This window comes from Quercus lobata, chromosome 7 (genome assembly GCF_001633185.2).
Source record: "Quercus lobata isolate SW786 chromosome 7, ValleyOak3.0 Primary Assembly, whole genome shotgun sequence".
NCBI classification, from domain to species: Eukaryota; Viridiplantae; Streptophyta; class Magnoliopsida; order Fagales; family Fagaceae; genus Quercus; species Quercus lobata.
Genome location: NC_044910.1, coordinates 11,196,326 through 11,213,461, shown reverse-complemented (window position 1 = coordinate 11,213,461; position 17,136 = coordinate 11,196,326). Strand labels below are relative to the sequence as shown.

The window sequence follows — 17,136 nt, the reverse complement described above, 5'->3', positions numbered from 1 at the left end:
TTCACAACCTATAGTGTCCGCTCCTAATGATATATAGCTATTTATCAACACACTAAGATACTAATCGGTTTTTGGTGTACGCGAGAATTGAACTTCAGATCTCTTATTTATAGAAAGAAAATGAACACTTGGTATAATCACAACTTTTAATACCCAATTTTTATTATACAGTATATAATTTTATACATCTTTTTATTGTAATAAAACTTTAAATACTTAGTATTTTCAAAAGAAAAAAAAGTGAATTAATCTCATATTGGAAAATGAGTGTAAGTTAAAGAGGTTTAAAGTTTGTGCTGTGTATCTAATAGTTAGGCCTTTTTGAATATACATCACTGTCAATTTTTTTTAAATCGTCTCCTCTCTCCCTTTGTGTATGTGTTAAAATACTTAGTATTAAAAAAGAAAAAAAAAAAAAAAAACTTTGAATACTATAAAAAGATAATGAGAAAACATTGCTTCCCACGTAATAAGGATATAGTAGTAAATTGATAAAAGTTTTTATTTATTTTATTTTATTTGCTTATTATTCTTCTCAACAAGGTTAGGAAAATCACACTGTTTTCTTCTGGGATTTTTTTATCCCTTCATTGTACAAACATGAAACATGCCTTCTCAATCTTTCATTTCACTTTCTTGGTGGATTCACTTCTCCTTCATTCTTATCAAAGAGAACCTCATACAATTTCCAAAAGGTTTCAATGCTAGAGAATGTTACCTGCATATTCACTAGGTATATTAAAAATCAAAAAACATATATGCCACCAATGTCATACACAGAAATCTTATGTGACTACACATGCCAAGTTTGTCAAACGCACAAATCTATATGTGACTCTTCACATGCCAAGTTTGTCAAACAAACAAATCTGTATGTAACCACACATATAGCAAGTTCCAAGTGCCTTTTAAAAAGCACTTATGATGTGTCCTATAGCTCACTACTCACGCTTGTACGATGTGAGTGCATAAATTTCAATGCAAGACAATGAACCTGCTTATTGGGTTACACATGAAGGACTGACTTAAACATTTAGGGTCCATGATTTAATAACACAACACTCTCCTCTTTTTTGGTTTTTCAATGGAAGTATGGTGAGTGTATACCACTTTACATACCAAGAAAGTGTTACGTTTTTTCTTTTCGTTTTGGGATTACTTTCTAAAGTTATCTTTATGTTTTTTTTAAAAATAATGCCACACTCCTTGGTAGTTGGTATTAATCTTAACTAATACATACTACCTACTCTAGTAGATGCTTTTATTAAGCCCAATTGATAGTAGGTTAAATTCAGATTGTATTTGGTGTAATTTTTTATTGAGGGAGTACTTTTACAAATCAACCTATTGAATTTTATATCAAAGGCCTCTAGGATATTGTATTGAATTCCCTCTCAGTGCTGGTTAAAAAGTTCGATTATTCGAAATCTGTCCGTTTGTTTGTGCCCAACAAAAAAAGGATTTGTCCTATTGGATTTTCATAAGGATGAAGAATTTATACATGAGGACCACAAAATATTTTCTTTGTTGACGGGTGTTTGTTGAATAATATATTTGAATGGTCATGGGCTGAGAGAGAATCATTGCGTAAGAGACTGCCGTCATGGTGTTTTGGATTCAATGTTTAGTATGTAGAAGATATTGATAAAATTGAGAAAATCAACAGAAGAGTAAAGATAGAAAAGTTAGGTAAGAAAAAAAAAAAAGGAAGAAGAAGAAGAAGAAGAAGAAAAGGTTTGTTTGATTTTTGGATGAAAGCAACAAAATTTGAAAAAACATAATATGAAGATTTTAGGAGAAAAGCAAGGTGGGAAGAGTTGTATATTTATATTAACTTGGAAACAAGTATTAATGAGTGATAATTACAATACTAGCGACAGCAACAACAATGATCATAGAAATGGGATGTGGTGCATTATTGGGGCACAAAGTGTGAGACTTGTGATTCTAAGCAAAGTGAAAATGACTGTTGGAGGCACTTTAGATCATGAAGAATAAAAATCAAAAGATGCAATTCATATGATTTTATATATTCAGGGAAAATATTTTGATATTTTTTTTATGAGATTTTATTCTTTTCTTTTTAAAAACAAAATTGACTAAGCTATATATAAATTTTGATTCAAAGGTTAGTAGCAATGCTCAAATATTCTTGAAGAGTAGGAGATCATTTGCATAGTAATAATGCATAATAATAACAATAATATGCCCAACATGTGGTTGAGGATTTAGTACGGCTTGAGGAGGAACCTACTTTAATAAGAAAGGCAATGTTAAAGATAGGTCTAGTTACATCAATTAAGTTCCATTGCTTTCTCCAAAAAAAAAAAAAAAAGTTTCATTGTGGCTGTATCAATGGTTTCAGTTTATATAAATCAATTTTGTTTAAAGTCTTATTTTAAATAATGACATATTACTTTATTACACCTATTTATCAGGAATGTCACTACCCTTTTATATCATCACTATAAGTAAAATATTGTATACCCTTATTACGAAATCCATTTAGGTTACATACTTCTCTAATGCAAAGCAGAAATAGTAGTAGTCCAAACCAACTTTTTTTTTTTTTTTCTTTGAGAGTCGATTACAACACGTTGCTATTCTTGCAACTCGAACCCTTTCCCTCCAAGAACCTTAAGCATTTTGTACATTTAAAGATGTTAATTTAGCTACAAAACTCTTGATAACCTTTCAATTACTAAAGGTTCTCATTTCCCGTAAGCACATAGGTAGCTAAGCTAATGACAAATTAATTTGTAGTTTAAATTATCACCTTGTCATTAGCCTCTGGCGTGGGAAGCATGCACTAGTTTTTTAAGCTCCTAATCCATGAAAGGAAGACATCTTTTCCATTGTTAATTTAAAAAAATTCCTTGTCAGATAAAACACCAATTATGAATTTTATAATGTTCAAAGTTTGCAAGTGAATTAGAAGGTGGTGGGGGACCCTTTTAATGGAATCGTCAACAAAGAAGTCATTTGATGCTCCAAATCATAGATTCACTTGTATGGTTTGTAAAAGAACAAACTCATCAAGTAGACCACCATATCTCATATAAGAACCCACCATTATTTAGGCTCAATATGGGTGTGTGATGTCAATGTAACTACATGGAATCCACAAAGGATGAAAGAGAAATTAAAAAAAAAAAAGCAAAAGGTGTCCAAAATGGACGGTTTCTTGTAAAGACATTAAAGTGGAGCTTTAGAATCAATCAATGAGGTCTTAAGTAGCCACACAAGCAAATGTATAGTAGCTATAGATTAATAATTAGAGCTATGAGGTTCTAGGTTTTGGAATTATGTGAGATTGTGGCTATTAAGCTTTTAGGGTTCTCTTATTGTATTAAGTATAATTCAATATATGTGGATGTTGGGGGCATGGTTCAATTCCCGAATATCTTCTCAATTTTCCTTCTCTTCCCTCTTATCCTTTCAGTCTTAAAATTATTTGGTCCTACTGAAATGAAATGATCAATATTTTCTAATCAAAAAAAAAAAAAAAGCTTTTTTTTAGATAGAATAATATTTTAAATTTATTACGTTAATTCCATAATATTTATCATTAAATTATGACACTAATTAATTTTTAATATAGATGAGAATTGACTCTCAAATTTCTAATATTATTTGGACCTACTTCACTAAAATGCTCAATCTTTTCTAACTTAAAAAATTAAATTATTTGGTCCCACTTCACTGTAATGTTCAATCTTTTCTAACCAAAAAAGTTGGTGCTACATTCACTCTAAACAGTGAGGTGTGTGTAGATGGGCAGGGAAAAGAAACAAACTTCAAATAGAAAAAGATAAGCTATAAGTAAAAGATTGTTTTAGCCTTTTCTATTCCATATCCCTACAAAGTAGCCCACAATTTATCTTTTGGCATGAAGTGTAATGACTTTTTATAGTTTGGGTTAAAGATTATTTAGAGTGGTTGCCTGGTTGGACTTGTACTGACTTGTACTTAATTCTTGAAGAGGATAGTGTTGACTGTGTGATACATCTTTCAATATTAATGAAAATTTATTGTTTGAAGAAAAAAAAAAAAAACTCTACAAGGAACTAAATAAAAAATTAAGAGAATAACACCAAACTTAGGGCTAGATTCACTATATATATATATATATATATTTTTTTTTTTGATATAGATTCACTATAAATTAAAGCATAATAATAGTACTTTGTTAATATCACTTATTTCTACAAGGAGGATGACATATTAACCCCTCAAAAATGCATATTATAGGTTGTTAAGCATATAGTTAAAGAAGAATTGCCAAAAAACACTAGCAAAATATATTATATGGGCGAGTGTGATGCGGCTAATGTTCTCTTTCAATGAAATGTTCTGGTTCTTGTGTGAAGAAACTAAGGGAATGTTGATGTAGCAAAAAGTGTGTATATAACTATCTTCCAAATCTATAGGCACTTGAGATTGTGCTCAAGTAAGGACCCCCTAACTATTCTCAAGTCTCAACTAGACCACCATCTCTGAAAGACCTAACACTATTGGAGCAAGGGATAGGCATGAATGTCAATTGTCAACATAAATATATGGGGTCTACCAAAGAAAGAAACCGACATAAACAAAGCAAATAGTTAAATGCTAGTATGGTAGGGGACTAGCTTGAAACAATGAACAAGGCATTGGTTTCAAGTGGGGTCTTTAGGATTTTAGGCTTTAGAAATCTAGCTTGGCAATAAGTGTGGTTATAGTTGGATCAAAATTAGTGGGGTTACAAAACAAGCCAATCCAACCAATTCACTTTACTTGCAGTCCTTTTCTATCTCTTTTATTGTGTGGAAAATTATTGGCACTAGCTAGCAGAATCCAAATCAAGAATTCAGTTGGATAATGGGAAAATGCTTGAGAACAGAAGCTACTTTCTCTACCAAGATAATCATTCTTTGTCTGATTGTTTGGAAGAGATTCTTCTTTATGTTTTAAAATTTTATATATGTGACAGACAGAAGAATCCCTACCTAGATAACTCATGCTCAGATTAATTAGAATAGTTAATTTTTTTTAGGGAAATAATGACAAGAACCTATTGATTGAAAGCACTAATGCACCAAATTAAAGATACTACAGCACATACAACAAGAATAAACAGATTCTTATTCCTAAAATTTTTGGGATCAGCTATGGATCCTCAACATATTAATTAATGTTGGTTATATGTATTCTTTGTCTCTATTCTACTTTATTTAAAGTCATATTCTTTGTTATTCTTTTAATTGACATGCTCATTTTTATTACTTCTACTAATATGATTTTTGATATTTTTGTGCCTTTTTAGTTCCCTCAACTTGGATAAACCTGCTCTTTTTTACTAGTGCATTAGTCGCTTTACTCTGCACATGACAAAACAATCTTAAGCTACATGATATAGAAAATCTTTCGTGAGAAAAACTAAATTCTACTTACTAAAAAAATTAGAATATAATGAAATTTGTAGAAAAAAAAAAGATAGATGAATATTGAATATTCATTTTATAACATGCTATGTCCATATGGATTGATTTAAAGACTCTCAAAAACTTTATCTTCATATTATGATATTCCTTCTTAATCATCACAAATTTACGATACCACATAGGAATTTGTCATGATTAGTAAAACCCTAAATATTATTAGAATTAACGAAATAAAATTATACACTTACGCATTGAAAATATTTTGATGATAACAAGATATTCTAGGTTGATCAAGTAACGGGTCTACCCATGTTTTTTCACAGGCAAAAAATAATAATAATACCATGATTATATTGTTTTGTCTTTTTGTCTTTTTTCTCTTTTTATAAATAAAATAAAATAAAATAAAAAAATAAAAAAAAGGCATAAATTCCTAAGTTGCACAATCCATAGTTCACCGTCACCATAAAAGAACAATAATAATAATATAGTCGACCATAAAATATTTTTAAGTACGGTATATCATCATCATAAATATTAAATGTGCATGTGAAACAGCTAAAGATGAATATACTATACCATCTCATCTTTATTTGATAATGTGGGGTGAAAAAAATCACTTTAAAAATGGATTAGGTCGACTCATTTTTTAGTGCAAGTTGAGTCAGGTATTTTCTTTAGGTTTGGATCAAGTTATAGAGTCTAGGTCCAATTTTGCCAAGTTTATTTATTATTCTGGATTTTCCTGTATATCTTTAGATATGGGCCTAGTTTGTACTTAAGCCTCTATATCAAGCACCCCCACCTTGTCTAGCCCTACGCTTGTGAATCCAGTTTAATTTTTCTTTGGCCTATTTATTTTTTCCCCTTTTCCAGACTTTTTGAGCTTGTGAATCTAGGCTTTTATAATCGTTTGTGACCATCTTAACTTCTTGGTACTTTGCTTACTTTGCAAGCTAATTAGTAATTTTATCAATATTTGATCAAGTCAGTGGGTTACATAACACATCACTGGAAAATTTTCCCATCACATTCGACTTCTATGGCTTCTTATCTTTCAGGAGTGTGTTTGCTCTCTTCCATTAAATTCTATTTGCCACTCTTTTTGAGTACTAAGGAAAGGCTTTATAGAAAGATTGTTCTTGAATCCATGTCAACATGAAAGTCAATACTATAGTCTAATCTTGGAAGATTAATTGATCAAAGAACCGTTTTACACTGAGTTTTACTTTAGATGGCATGAGTGATTTTATAGCATAATGAAATTGTTCCTAAACTTTGACTCAAGTTTTTGTTCTTGGTTTTAGTTTTCGGAATCAAAACTTATTTCTTTTCAAAAAATTTGTAAATTCTCAGAAAATATTTGCAATATGTTATTTGCATCGAAAAATTTGCCCAAAGTTGGCAACGTTATTTTTCTTTCTTCTCTATTATTGATCACATCAACCTTCTTAATATTCTTCCCTTCGCTTTTGATTGGAACTTCTTCTAGATCCCAAAAATAAGTATATTTAAATAAACTTGTATTCTTGGCATGTTCTTTATATTTTCTATTTTTATTTTTCCTAAGTTAACGAAAATATCCTCTGCAAGGGTGGAGATGCCAATGGCCTGCCACTGGCTTGGCAATGGCATGCTCTTTAAAATGGAGAACCTAATGTCAGCATATGCATTGGTGGTGCCAAGATCAAATTATTGATTGGGGGCATACTTTACTCACTTTTGAAGGCACTTTCATGTTTGGTTTTGAATAAATTAAGGAAATCTAATTACTCTTAAGCTGTTAAGCATTTAAACTCTCACATTATCTCATATTTGTAATAATGTGGATTTCTTTATATGAGTGATCCCATTCTTATATGAGGAAAATGAGCATGTTACCCTCTTCTGATTTTCTCTCTTAAATCTTTGTACTATGTCCGTTTTCTTTATTAGCAGTGGGTGTATCATGCATTGGTGCTAGCAAATCCATTTCAGGATGTTTTCCAAGGATTCGTAATTCCATAGTTCCAATCTTCGGATATCAGAGAGCATATTGGCTTCCCTGGATCGAATACTGGGCATTTGGTTCGGAGAATCCACATTATTCCTAGCATCTAAATTTCTCGAAATGCAATACCTAGTAATTTGGATGCTTAGGAATGTAATTATCCTTATGTTTGTTTGATTAAAAATCTAATAAGATTATAAATGAATATTTTTCAAGTTATTCCCACATTCATTCAAGATATCTCAACTATAAATATTTTGGACAATCAATTTATTTATGATTTTCCAAATCAACAAAATGCATAATGGGTCCCAAAAAATATTCAAATTACGCTTGACCAGAACTTATCTAACCCTAGAACAAATAGAAGAGAATTGTACCATGTTTATGTTCTTGTTGCAAGGCTCATTTTTAGTTATGGACTTGTATAGGAAGCTCAGGGGAAAATGAACATTTGCCCTTCATTTACAAATTATGCAACAAAATGCTTCTATTTTTAAACTATTTAGCAAAATGTCTCTATTTTCTAAACTCGATTTTAACAAAATCAAGTTTTGTGTAAAACTCAATATCCTCAAAATTGAGTTCTATGTATATTTTTAAGTGAAACTTGACATTAGCAATGTCAAGTTCCACTTAAATTTTCAAAAAAATTTTAAGTGACAAAATATGCATAAAACTCGACATTATTAATGTCAAGTTCCATCTGTAACTCGATTTTGTTAAAATTGAGTTTGCTACATAGTTTGTAAATTAGAGACAAATGCCTATTTTTCCTACAAGCTTCAGTGAGCAACTTTATCTCATCAAGTGTCAGGGAAAAAATAAATGAATCCATATAATTTAGTAAATTAGTGAATTACATACTTCCTCTATAATTTTAGAGCGATTTCAAATTAAATAATTCAAATGAAACTCTAGTTTTCAAAATTGTTTCACTTCGCTTCATTAGTGTTAATCATTAACTAAAAGTAACAAAAAAAAAAAAAAAATCAAGTAAACTACACATAATACTTACTGGCTACAAAAAAAAACACTGGTCACATGGACACCGGATGGTCAGTTATCATTAATTAATATTTACATAAAAACAAAACACTAATTATCACATGTTCATTGAAACAAGATTTGTCTGTAATGATTCATGCAAAGAATCAAACAAATTTGTCTGTTATGAATGATTATTTAATCATCTTATAGTCTGTTTTGGTGCCAAAATACCATATGCGATTTACATTTCAGGAATTTTTGTCTGGTCACGTTCTTATGTATAATTTATGCTTACTTTTTGCTTATTTCATTAATAATGACTCATTGAAGGGGTACATTGACCTAATTTTTAAAATTTACCTAAAGAGAATTATAGAATTTACCTAATACTTATAGAGCTCCCAAACCAAACTTTCGAGCTTGAAGGTTTAAACAGCCTTCAGGGCTGAGAATGAGGCCGAGAATGAATCTCACATGCATCAAGGTTGTAAAAGTGTCATATGACACTAATCTTTTGCTGATATCTGAAATATCCCAACAATAAAGCATATCCGCACAAACATGCCACAAGTATAAAATCACAAGAAGCATTACTCTTCCACAAGAGTATAACAAAATATTGCAAAACACTGGATGAGTGCAGAAGAATCCATAGTAAATGCTTAAAGACCTAATCCCACAGTACGGCCATCCCTTCGTCTGAGTCCAGCAGTATATTGCTTCTCTAAATCCAGCTGAAGTTCTTTCTGCTTCTCGGCTCGGAGGACTTCGCTTCCTTCTTGGTCGTCGGGTTTCTGCTCCACCTTCACCTCGCCCTTCACACCCTACAAGTGGCCATAGGCACCAAGGCATCCTCAGACTCTAAAAAATGTGTTAGTAGGCGAACAAATTGAAATGGAATGAGTGAACCATTCAGGACCAAGCAACGAAAGGTTCTATGTGATGTTGACAATGCCGACTAAAAAGGCAAGGAAACAATTAGAAGCAATGGAGACTTACCATGAGTTTGTTGAATTTTTCTTGTCGTTCACGATCAGTAAACAATGCTGTATCCCAACGGTGACCAGACTGTAGAAAATGAATATTTTAAAAGAAAAGGGGCATTAAAAATGTGAAAGAAACCCCAGGCGATAGTAACTAAAGTAGCAGTTCATTAGTGGGCCTCAGACTAACCAATTTGTCATTAAGTGGTAATACTAGAAACATAAAATGATGCACAGTGAGCAATACTAGAACTGTCATTATAGTAGGAGCCATATAAAACCCCCAACATGGCTAATACAACTTTATGTAAAGAAAAAAAGTTAATTAAATAGTCTAAAAGTATTTAAAAACAGAAATCCTCAATGATCTTACATGTTAAAATCTTAGATGAGAGCAGACATTAATTTGGTATCAATGCCCTCCCCATGCAACCTGAATTTCCTTATATGGTGCTTAGGGCATGAGTATCACAATTGTAAAATCATGTGTTGATCAAATGAAATGGTAACAAATCATTAGAAATACCTCTTCTGCAGGTGTGGTCTTTTTGCTCCCCCACAAAAGCTTCTTCTTTTGGTCCGCAGTCATGGAACTTCCAACTCCAACTCCAGCAAGATTCCTGTTAACTGTGTCATGCCAAAAAGCTTCCAAATGACTATGATGTCAAGGAGGTTCATGTTTATTAGATATAATAATCTAGAATTCAGCTGGATTATTGTCCTAAGTCTAATTATTTGGCTAATATGCTTTTTTTATTTTTTTGGATAGAGTGTTATTTGGCAAATATGTTTGCAGTAACCAGTAGCAGATTAAACACAGAAATTGCTAAAAGTACCATAATCACAAGAGAAAGCAAGCACTTTCAGCTTGAAACTGACTAAAGTAATTCTTGTCTTTCAGAAAACAGATATAAAAAAGAAAAAAAGAAAATAGAACATAGCTAAGGCAAATTTTACAATAATCCTCATTTAATTAGTAAATGCACTTGAACGTCTAAGCTGTGTTCCGGAGTGGGTATTATACCAAATGCCTAAAAACATCCTTTAATTTACACTGACTGAAACCTTTGCGTAAACTTAGTGAGCATCTTAATAAATTAAAAAAATCCAAATGGTCACAAGTAGTATACAACATTTAATACAGTTTGGAGGAATCTCCTCTAACCCCTTACAGCAATAAGATGTATTTAAACAAGTCACATGAATACCAAATAGGTCATGTGATTAAAATTACACATAGATAATCATTTAAATCACTACAAAATGGATTGTAGGAAAATTCTATCCTTTGCAAGAGAATATAATTAGCGACAACATAACAGCATCCTATTGATCAGAAGAGACTGGAGAAAATTGAAAATGATGGGGAAATAAGAAAAAATTAAAAAAGGCACAAAAAGAAGTGTGAGAACCATCATAATATCATATACATATTGTCCCAAGGAGCCAATTACATACCTAATTCAGCAGCTTTCATTGCAGCAACTTTTGCAGCATTTAGATCACTAGCAGCATCAGAATCATTGGCCTGGCCTTGTCCTGGAGTCACTTTGGCATCCTCAGCTACAGATGAGAACTTCGAAACTGGTTTAACTGTAATGGGATCATATAGTATTAAGCTATTGGGAAACAGAAGAGGAAAATATTAATACAATAAAACAGGGAATGTTAACAAAAGGTACCATCTTTCCTATAGTCAGTGTCCTTGTCCAAACCATACGGTTTTGATTTTTTTGCTGGAGACTCATGATTATCACTCACAGAATCAAATTTATCATCAACAAGCTCCCCTGGTTCTCTAACGTACTCGTCCTTATCCCTGTTAGTTTCTCGGTCATTATATTTTTTCTTGTCCTCTTTGGAAAGTTTTTTACCATCCAGCTCCATTGGGTCACTCTTATAAGCATCTTTCAGGCGATGCTTACCACCGTCTCCTCCTGAACTTGTGCCATTTCGGTGCCCACGGGTCTCTTCATAGGAAAGTCTGTCACCTCTACGATAATCCCGCTTCTCATCTCGACCACCTCTGTCCCTCGTATATCTATCCCTCTCCAACTCTTCAGAAGGCACATGTCTCCTACCTGATCCAGCTCTATCAGATGATGAATCCTTATCTTTATATTTCTGGTATTCTAGTGATGAGACTTCTCTATCTTTATCCTTGCTTCTACGCCCATCATAATCATCTCGGGAATATTTGTCCACATGTCTCGAATAATCTCTTGACTTACTGTGCTCACTTTCTTTTCCTGTAAGCTCAGAATGAGCACCACCCCTCGACTCTCGACCAGAACGGGAGGATAACCTCTTATAGTTTCTATCTTCTTCATCCGTATGCTTGTCATGTACATAGTCGTCGTGCCTAGAGTAACCATGGGAGCCCCTGGATGACTGTCGATCAGAGTGCCTATAAGAATCATTACTTCTACCATAATGACTTCTGCTAGAATCCCTATAGAATTCCCTTTCATCATCCCTCCTTCTTGGTCGATATTCAGAAACTCTTACGGGGTCATCCCTTGACACGTTTGGGCTAGAGCCCTGGTCCTGCTTAGGAATTTCTGCAAAAACACAAAGGTGAATATAAGCAATCAGGAAACTGATGAACCAGACAGCCTGTAAACTTTTCCAAGGTCCAATAAAATGAAAGAGAAAGACAGTATTCTACAGAAGAATTCTTATTCACACTTCTGTTTATAGCTTATAACAATAATAGGACTATAGGAGTGTAATCCGGCAGAGATTTTTCTTCAATCCCCAGGTTTATAACACCGTTCTACATCCAAGCAACTAGGTTATTTTATTGGGCTCCAATTTTCGAGAATGAAAAACATAAGTAACATGGATAGTATCTTCAAATAACTTCAATTCTAAGTTATGTATGAAAACCAACAAAAATAAAACATGAGTTGAGCAAAACTCATGAATATACAACATTAATTTTCTTCTAGGTTTGAACTCCATCGCTAGTCCTCTACTTTCTTCTCAATTGTGGTAATGACTTCACTTCCTATTGTTAGGATGAATGACAATACAGAAAGGAAAAGAAGTTTAAAAGATGAAAACTAGTAAAATTGTATGATTATATTGGGCTAGTTTTCATCTTTAAAACTTAGTATGAAAAATGAAAACTAAAATTTTAGATTAAAATTGAAAAACATGTAAAATTTTAGTTTTCATCATTTCATCTACATTAACTTTCTTCTTGGTTTGAACTTCATTGCTTTTCCTATGCAAATGTTTCGACAACATTGCATCTCATTTTGCAAAATTTTATCTTCTACCATGAAAATAAGTTGCTAACATGAAGTTTTTCCAAATTATTTTCAAATGGTAGTAAAAATGGTACTGCACATCTATAAACCAAAAGCATTATCATGGAACGAGAAGAAACTACAATCACCCCCTATTGACAACACAATAGGCACACTATGGGTTTTGAATGCACCACCTCATCCACTTATCAAAAAAAGCATCAAGCATACAAAGCGTTAACATGTGCATTATTGAAATGAAGCACATTTTTCAAATATAGTGTAAAATAACCTTTAATAAAAGGATTCATAACATACAATAAGAGACTTATTTTTGGTAGGTAATTGTGGGGGACAGAACCCCAATATAAGACCACAAACAACAAACGTGAGCCTAGGTGCTCACTTGACTAAAAAGAGTCAATAAATTAAAAACAGTAATATGTTTTGCCTATTAGCTCAGATGGGTAGCGCAATTGCACAAAGTTAGTAAATTCAAACTTACATAAATTATTTCGATTTTTTAAATTATTTATGTAATGAATTTGAAATTATCAATAAATAATACGATAATCATTTAGAGATATAAATTTTAAACATAATATTTTATATATTTCTCTTGTACTTTATAAACATACATAACTATGATAGCAGAGACCAAAAAACACAAGAATTGTAAATTAACCTTGATTGTATCTTTTGATATGAAAACAAACAACTGTTTGTGGTACATCACTTAAAAATAATATTTGTATAAAACAAAAAGTATCTAGGTAGAATCACTCTTATAAGTTATAAAGAGCACTTTGTCTAGCTCTAGGAAGCACCTGCACGGATACAGGCACAGGTATGGGAATGGATAAGGTACAAAGACATGGCAATTTTTGAAAAAGTAGGATATGGGTATGGCAGGGATACGTATATTAATTAATTAACTATATATATATATATATATATATAAAGGAATAAGTTGCAGATGATATTTACTTGGAAATAGGAGTGGAGAAAGGCACACAAAACAAAGAAAGTAAAAGAAATAGGCCAAAGTGCAAAACTCGGCCCCTAATTTCACCACTTATTATTTATTTCTTAATTTTTTTTTTAAAAAAAAACATTAATTAAAAAAATAAAAAAAATAAACCCAGAATTTAGAATTTGAAATAACCCAGAACACACAAGAATAGAAACCCCACATCCCCGCCACTAGCCTAACCTGATATTTGTGAGGGAGAAAGAGGGAGGAAGAGAGATTGGGAGGGAGAGCGAGAGATTGAGAGGGAGAAAGAGATCAAGAGGGAGAAGGAGACCGAGAGGGAGAGACATATCGAGAGGGGGAGGAAGAGGAGATCGGCATGAGAAGAAGAAGAAGAAGAAGAAGAAGAAGAAGTGGAAGAGATCAAGACCATCAGGTTAGGATTTTTATCTTCTTCTTTTTTCCCTCTCCTCGCTGTGTCCGATTATTAAAATAAAAAAATAAAAAAAAAGAGAACATGCATGCAGCCGTGTCCCGTACGCATACGACACAGGCATGGCAGGCAAATTGCCATGTCCCTGCCAGCTTGCCAACCTAAATTTTATTTCTTTTTTGAGTACCAATCAGTGTTGCCAACCAATTTGAGAAACTACAACATAATTTTCTATGGGAAGGCTTGGAAGATGAAGTCAAATGTCATTTGGTTAATAGGAAGGCAGTGTGTCAACCCCTTCATTTAATAAAGTCCCGCATTACCGATCAAAAGAAATAAAGTATCTAGGTATGCTTTATATTTCTTCAAAAAGCACTAGAAAAGCGTAAACAGAGGTTTGCTTTGGCCAAATGAAGCACTTAGACCTTGGAGCCTTGAATTTTGAGCTTTAAGCATGCCTAAGCGCACTTTTAACAATGCAGTCTTTCCTCTTACAAAGAAAGAAGGTGATATTTGATGTAGAGCTCATTAGCAAAATGCCATAAATCACATAATTATATTATACAGTATAAAAAACCAAGATAGAATGTAAACCTTATCAAGCGATTTTTGCTGTGAATCAACATGCAAAGACCATTGTAAGGCTTGAAAATGAAAGCTCAAATTTTATTTAAAAATTATATAATAAAAAAATGGAAAAACTAACCATCAGGTGAAGATGACCCACTAACTGGAGAATGGCGCCGATACTTCCTGTTTGTTGCATCTGTAGATGGCTTCCGAAATGCTGCTTTTGCATCAGCATTATCTGGGGGCAGGGACTGCAAGTCTGCATCCATGATGTCTGGCACGCAGGAACAGCACCAATTTCACAAGACTAAGCATACAAAAGAACAAAGCGAAGGTTAATAATTTAGGATTAAGACATTTTGGAGGCATCCATGACATTTTAGAAATAATAACACCAATTAATTGTTAATTAATAAATTCCAGAGATTTAAATAAAAAGAATGAGATATGTACTTACAACAAAAATAAATTTAATCATCATAAAAGGTACACTATTCATTACATGATTACAGTGCTTAAAAATCAAACCTCAATGATTCAGAATTTTTTTTCAAAAAAAAAAAAAAAGCTCCAAACTAGGTGAAAAAAGAAACTTGAACAGTGCCCAATTCACATTCCCATCCCTACATTTAGTTGCCAAGGAACAATGGAAGCTAAAATAAATAAATAAATAATGCACATACACAGCGATACTGCATGGTTTATTGATTTTTCATAATTGGGATTTTTTTGCTTTTTCTGGTTTTGAAAATAAAAAAGAAATGAAATAATAAAATAGTAAACCCTAAATTTCAGAGGTTTTGATAATTTCGCTAAAATTCGAGCATCTAAAACACAAACCCACCCGTTTGGTTGCCGAGAAATTTCACAAACACAACAGAAAACAAACCAAAAGACTAAAAAAAAAATTGTTTCTTTCCTACATATTCTCAACAGCCAAACAAACCAAATCGAGAAGCGAATCTAGGGTTTCGAGAATGAAGCGTGAAATTGAAGTGAAACAATTTTTTTTTTTTTTTTTAAACTAAGGAAACAAAAAAAATTGAGAAGAGAAATGAAGGGCTGGTACGTACCTAGGTGGAATTGGAATTGAATTGAAGTTTCGCTCTCTCTCTCTCTCTCTCTCTCTCTCTGAAAGTAATTGAAAAAGTGTTTGAATAGAGGGAATTTTGGGCTTAGGGTTGGTGTGGTGGACTGAGGCTGAGGCTGAGGCTGAGGCTGAGACTGAGTCGGGGCTTAAAGGCTAAGCCAACAGGCAAATGGGAAAGGAAAGGAAAGCCTAGTGCTGATTGGAGGAGGTCGATAACACACTGCACTCTCTACGTGTCAAACCTTTTTGCATAGGTTGCCTTTAATTTTTTTTTTTTTAAAATAGAGTTTGATTCCAATCACCATGACACTTTTTTTTTTTTTTTTTTTTTTATAATATATATATATAAAGAAGATTAAGCCTATTTGGATATACACCATTGTTAGTTTCTTTAAAATATTTTTCCCTCTCTCCTTCTGTGTGTGTGTTAAAATACATAGTATTCTTAAAAAAAAAATAAATAAATAAAGAAGATTGGGTTCAAGTTACACCTAGTGTAACTTTAAGTAATATTACATCACCTAATAACTTGTTATAAAATTCATATTTTGAAAATCCCACCGTTGAATTATATATTCTATATGTTCTTAACATTCATACTAATTTTTATGTCAATTGGATATTATTTACTATTTAATCCATTAACTCATCTTTTATGCATTATTTTAAACTACAAAAACTTGAATTTAACAATTGATTGATGACATGACTACTAATTTTTTATCATTTTGAAATTTTGCAAGTACAGAGAATATATGAAGATAATGTAATCTAACAGTGGATTTATCAAAATTCGCATCCGATTAAAAAAATATTGAGTGGTATAACATTACTTAAAGTTACTTGAACTTAGGTGTAACATTCTATTAGTGGTTGGATGGAGTCAAACCTCCTCTTATATTTATATATATATATATATATATATCATCTTTCTATTAGTAATTGGATGGAGTAAAACCTCCTTTAAAAAAAAAAAAATAGTTGCAGTTCCCATCAATTTTTTTTTTTTTTTTTTAAGTTATAGTTAGTTCTAAGTGGTAAAGTCTTTTATTCTTGAATAAGAAATCTGGGATTTGATCTTATCAAAAACCAAATGATGTCTTGGACATGATGATAAAAAACTATTTACTCAAAAAAAAAAAAATATATTGCCCCTTTAAGTTAGTGTTTTTTTCAAAAAAAAAAAAAAAAAACTTACAATTTGTTTAGGAGTTCATATAGGAATGAAATGAAATTGAATGAGTAAATCTTAAACAAATGGAATAGAATGAAATGTTTTTAAGTAATGGAAATAAATAGAAAATAAAATAATAAATGAATGAAACGGAATTTCGTAATCTTGTCCGGATGTTTTTGAATAAAGAAACTGAAAGAAATGGAAGGTAAATAATCTTATTTGAAAGTAATATAAAGTGAAATAAATTGAATCA

The 17,136-nt window shown here is 32.0% G+C and overlaps 1 protein-coding gene across 2 annotated transcripts; it reads right to left on the bottom strand.

Moving 5' to 3' along the window:
* Positions 1 to 8,750: 8,750 nt before the first annotated feature.
* Positions 8,751 to 15,958, bottom strand: LOC115953398 (arginine/serine-rich coiled-coil protein 2). Of its 2 annotated transcripts, none has more exons than XM_031071033.1 (7): positions 15,690 to 15,946; positions 14,753 to 14,923; positions 11,069 to 11,947; positions 10,845 to 10,979; positions 9,913 to 10,013; positions 9,403 to 9,471; positions 8,751 to 9,264 (listed from the first exon to the last, which is right to left on the bottom strand). In XM_031071033.1, exons 2-7 carry the CDS (start codon positions 14,883 to 14,885, stop codon positions 8,794 to 8,796), a joined length of 1,788 nt encoding a protein of 595 aa, XP_030926893.1. In that variant the 5' UTR covers positions 14,886 to 14,923; positions 15,690 to 15,946; the 3' UTR covers positions 8,751 to 8,793. The 2 variants fall into 2 exon arrangements, with proteins under 2 accessions (XP_030926893.1, XP_030926894.1); XM_031071034.1 differs by having other exon boundaries at positions 8,889 to 9,227; positions 15,690 to 15,958.
* Positions 15,959 to 17,136: the final 1,178 nt, after the last annotated feature.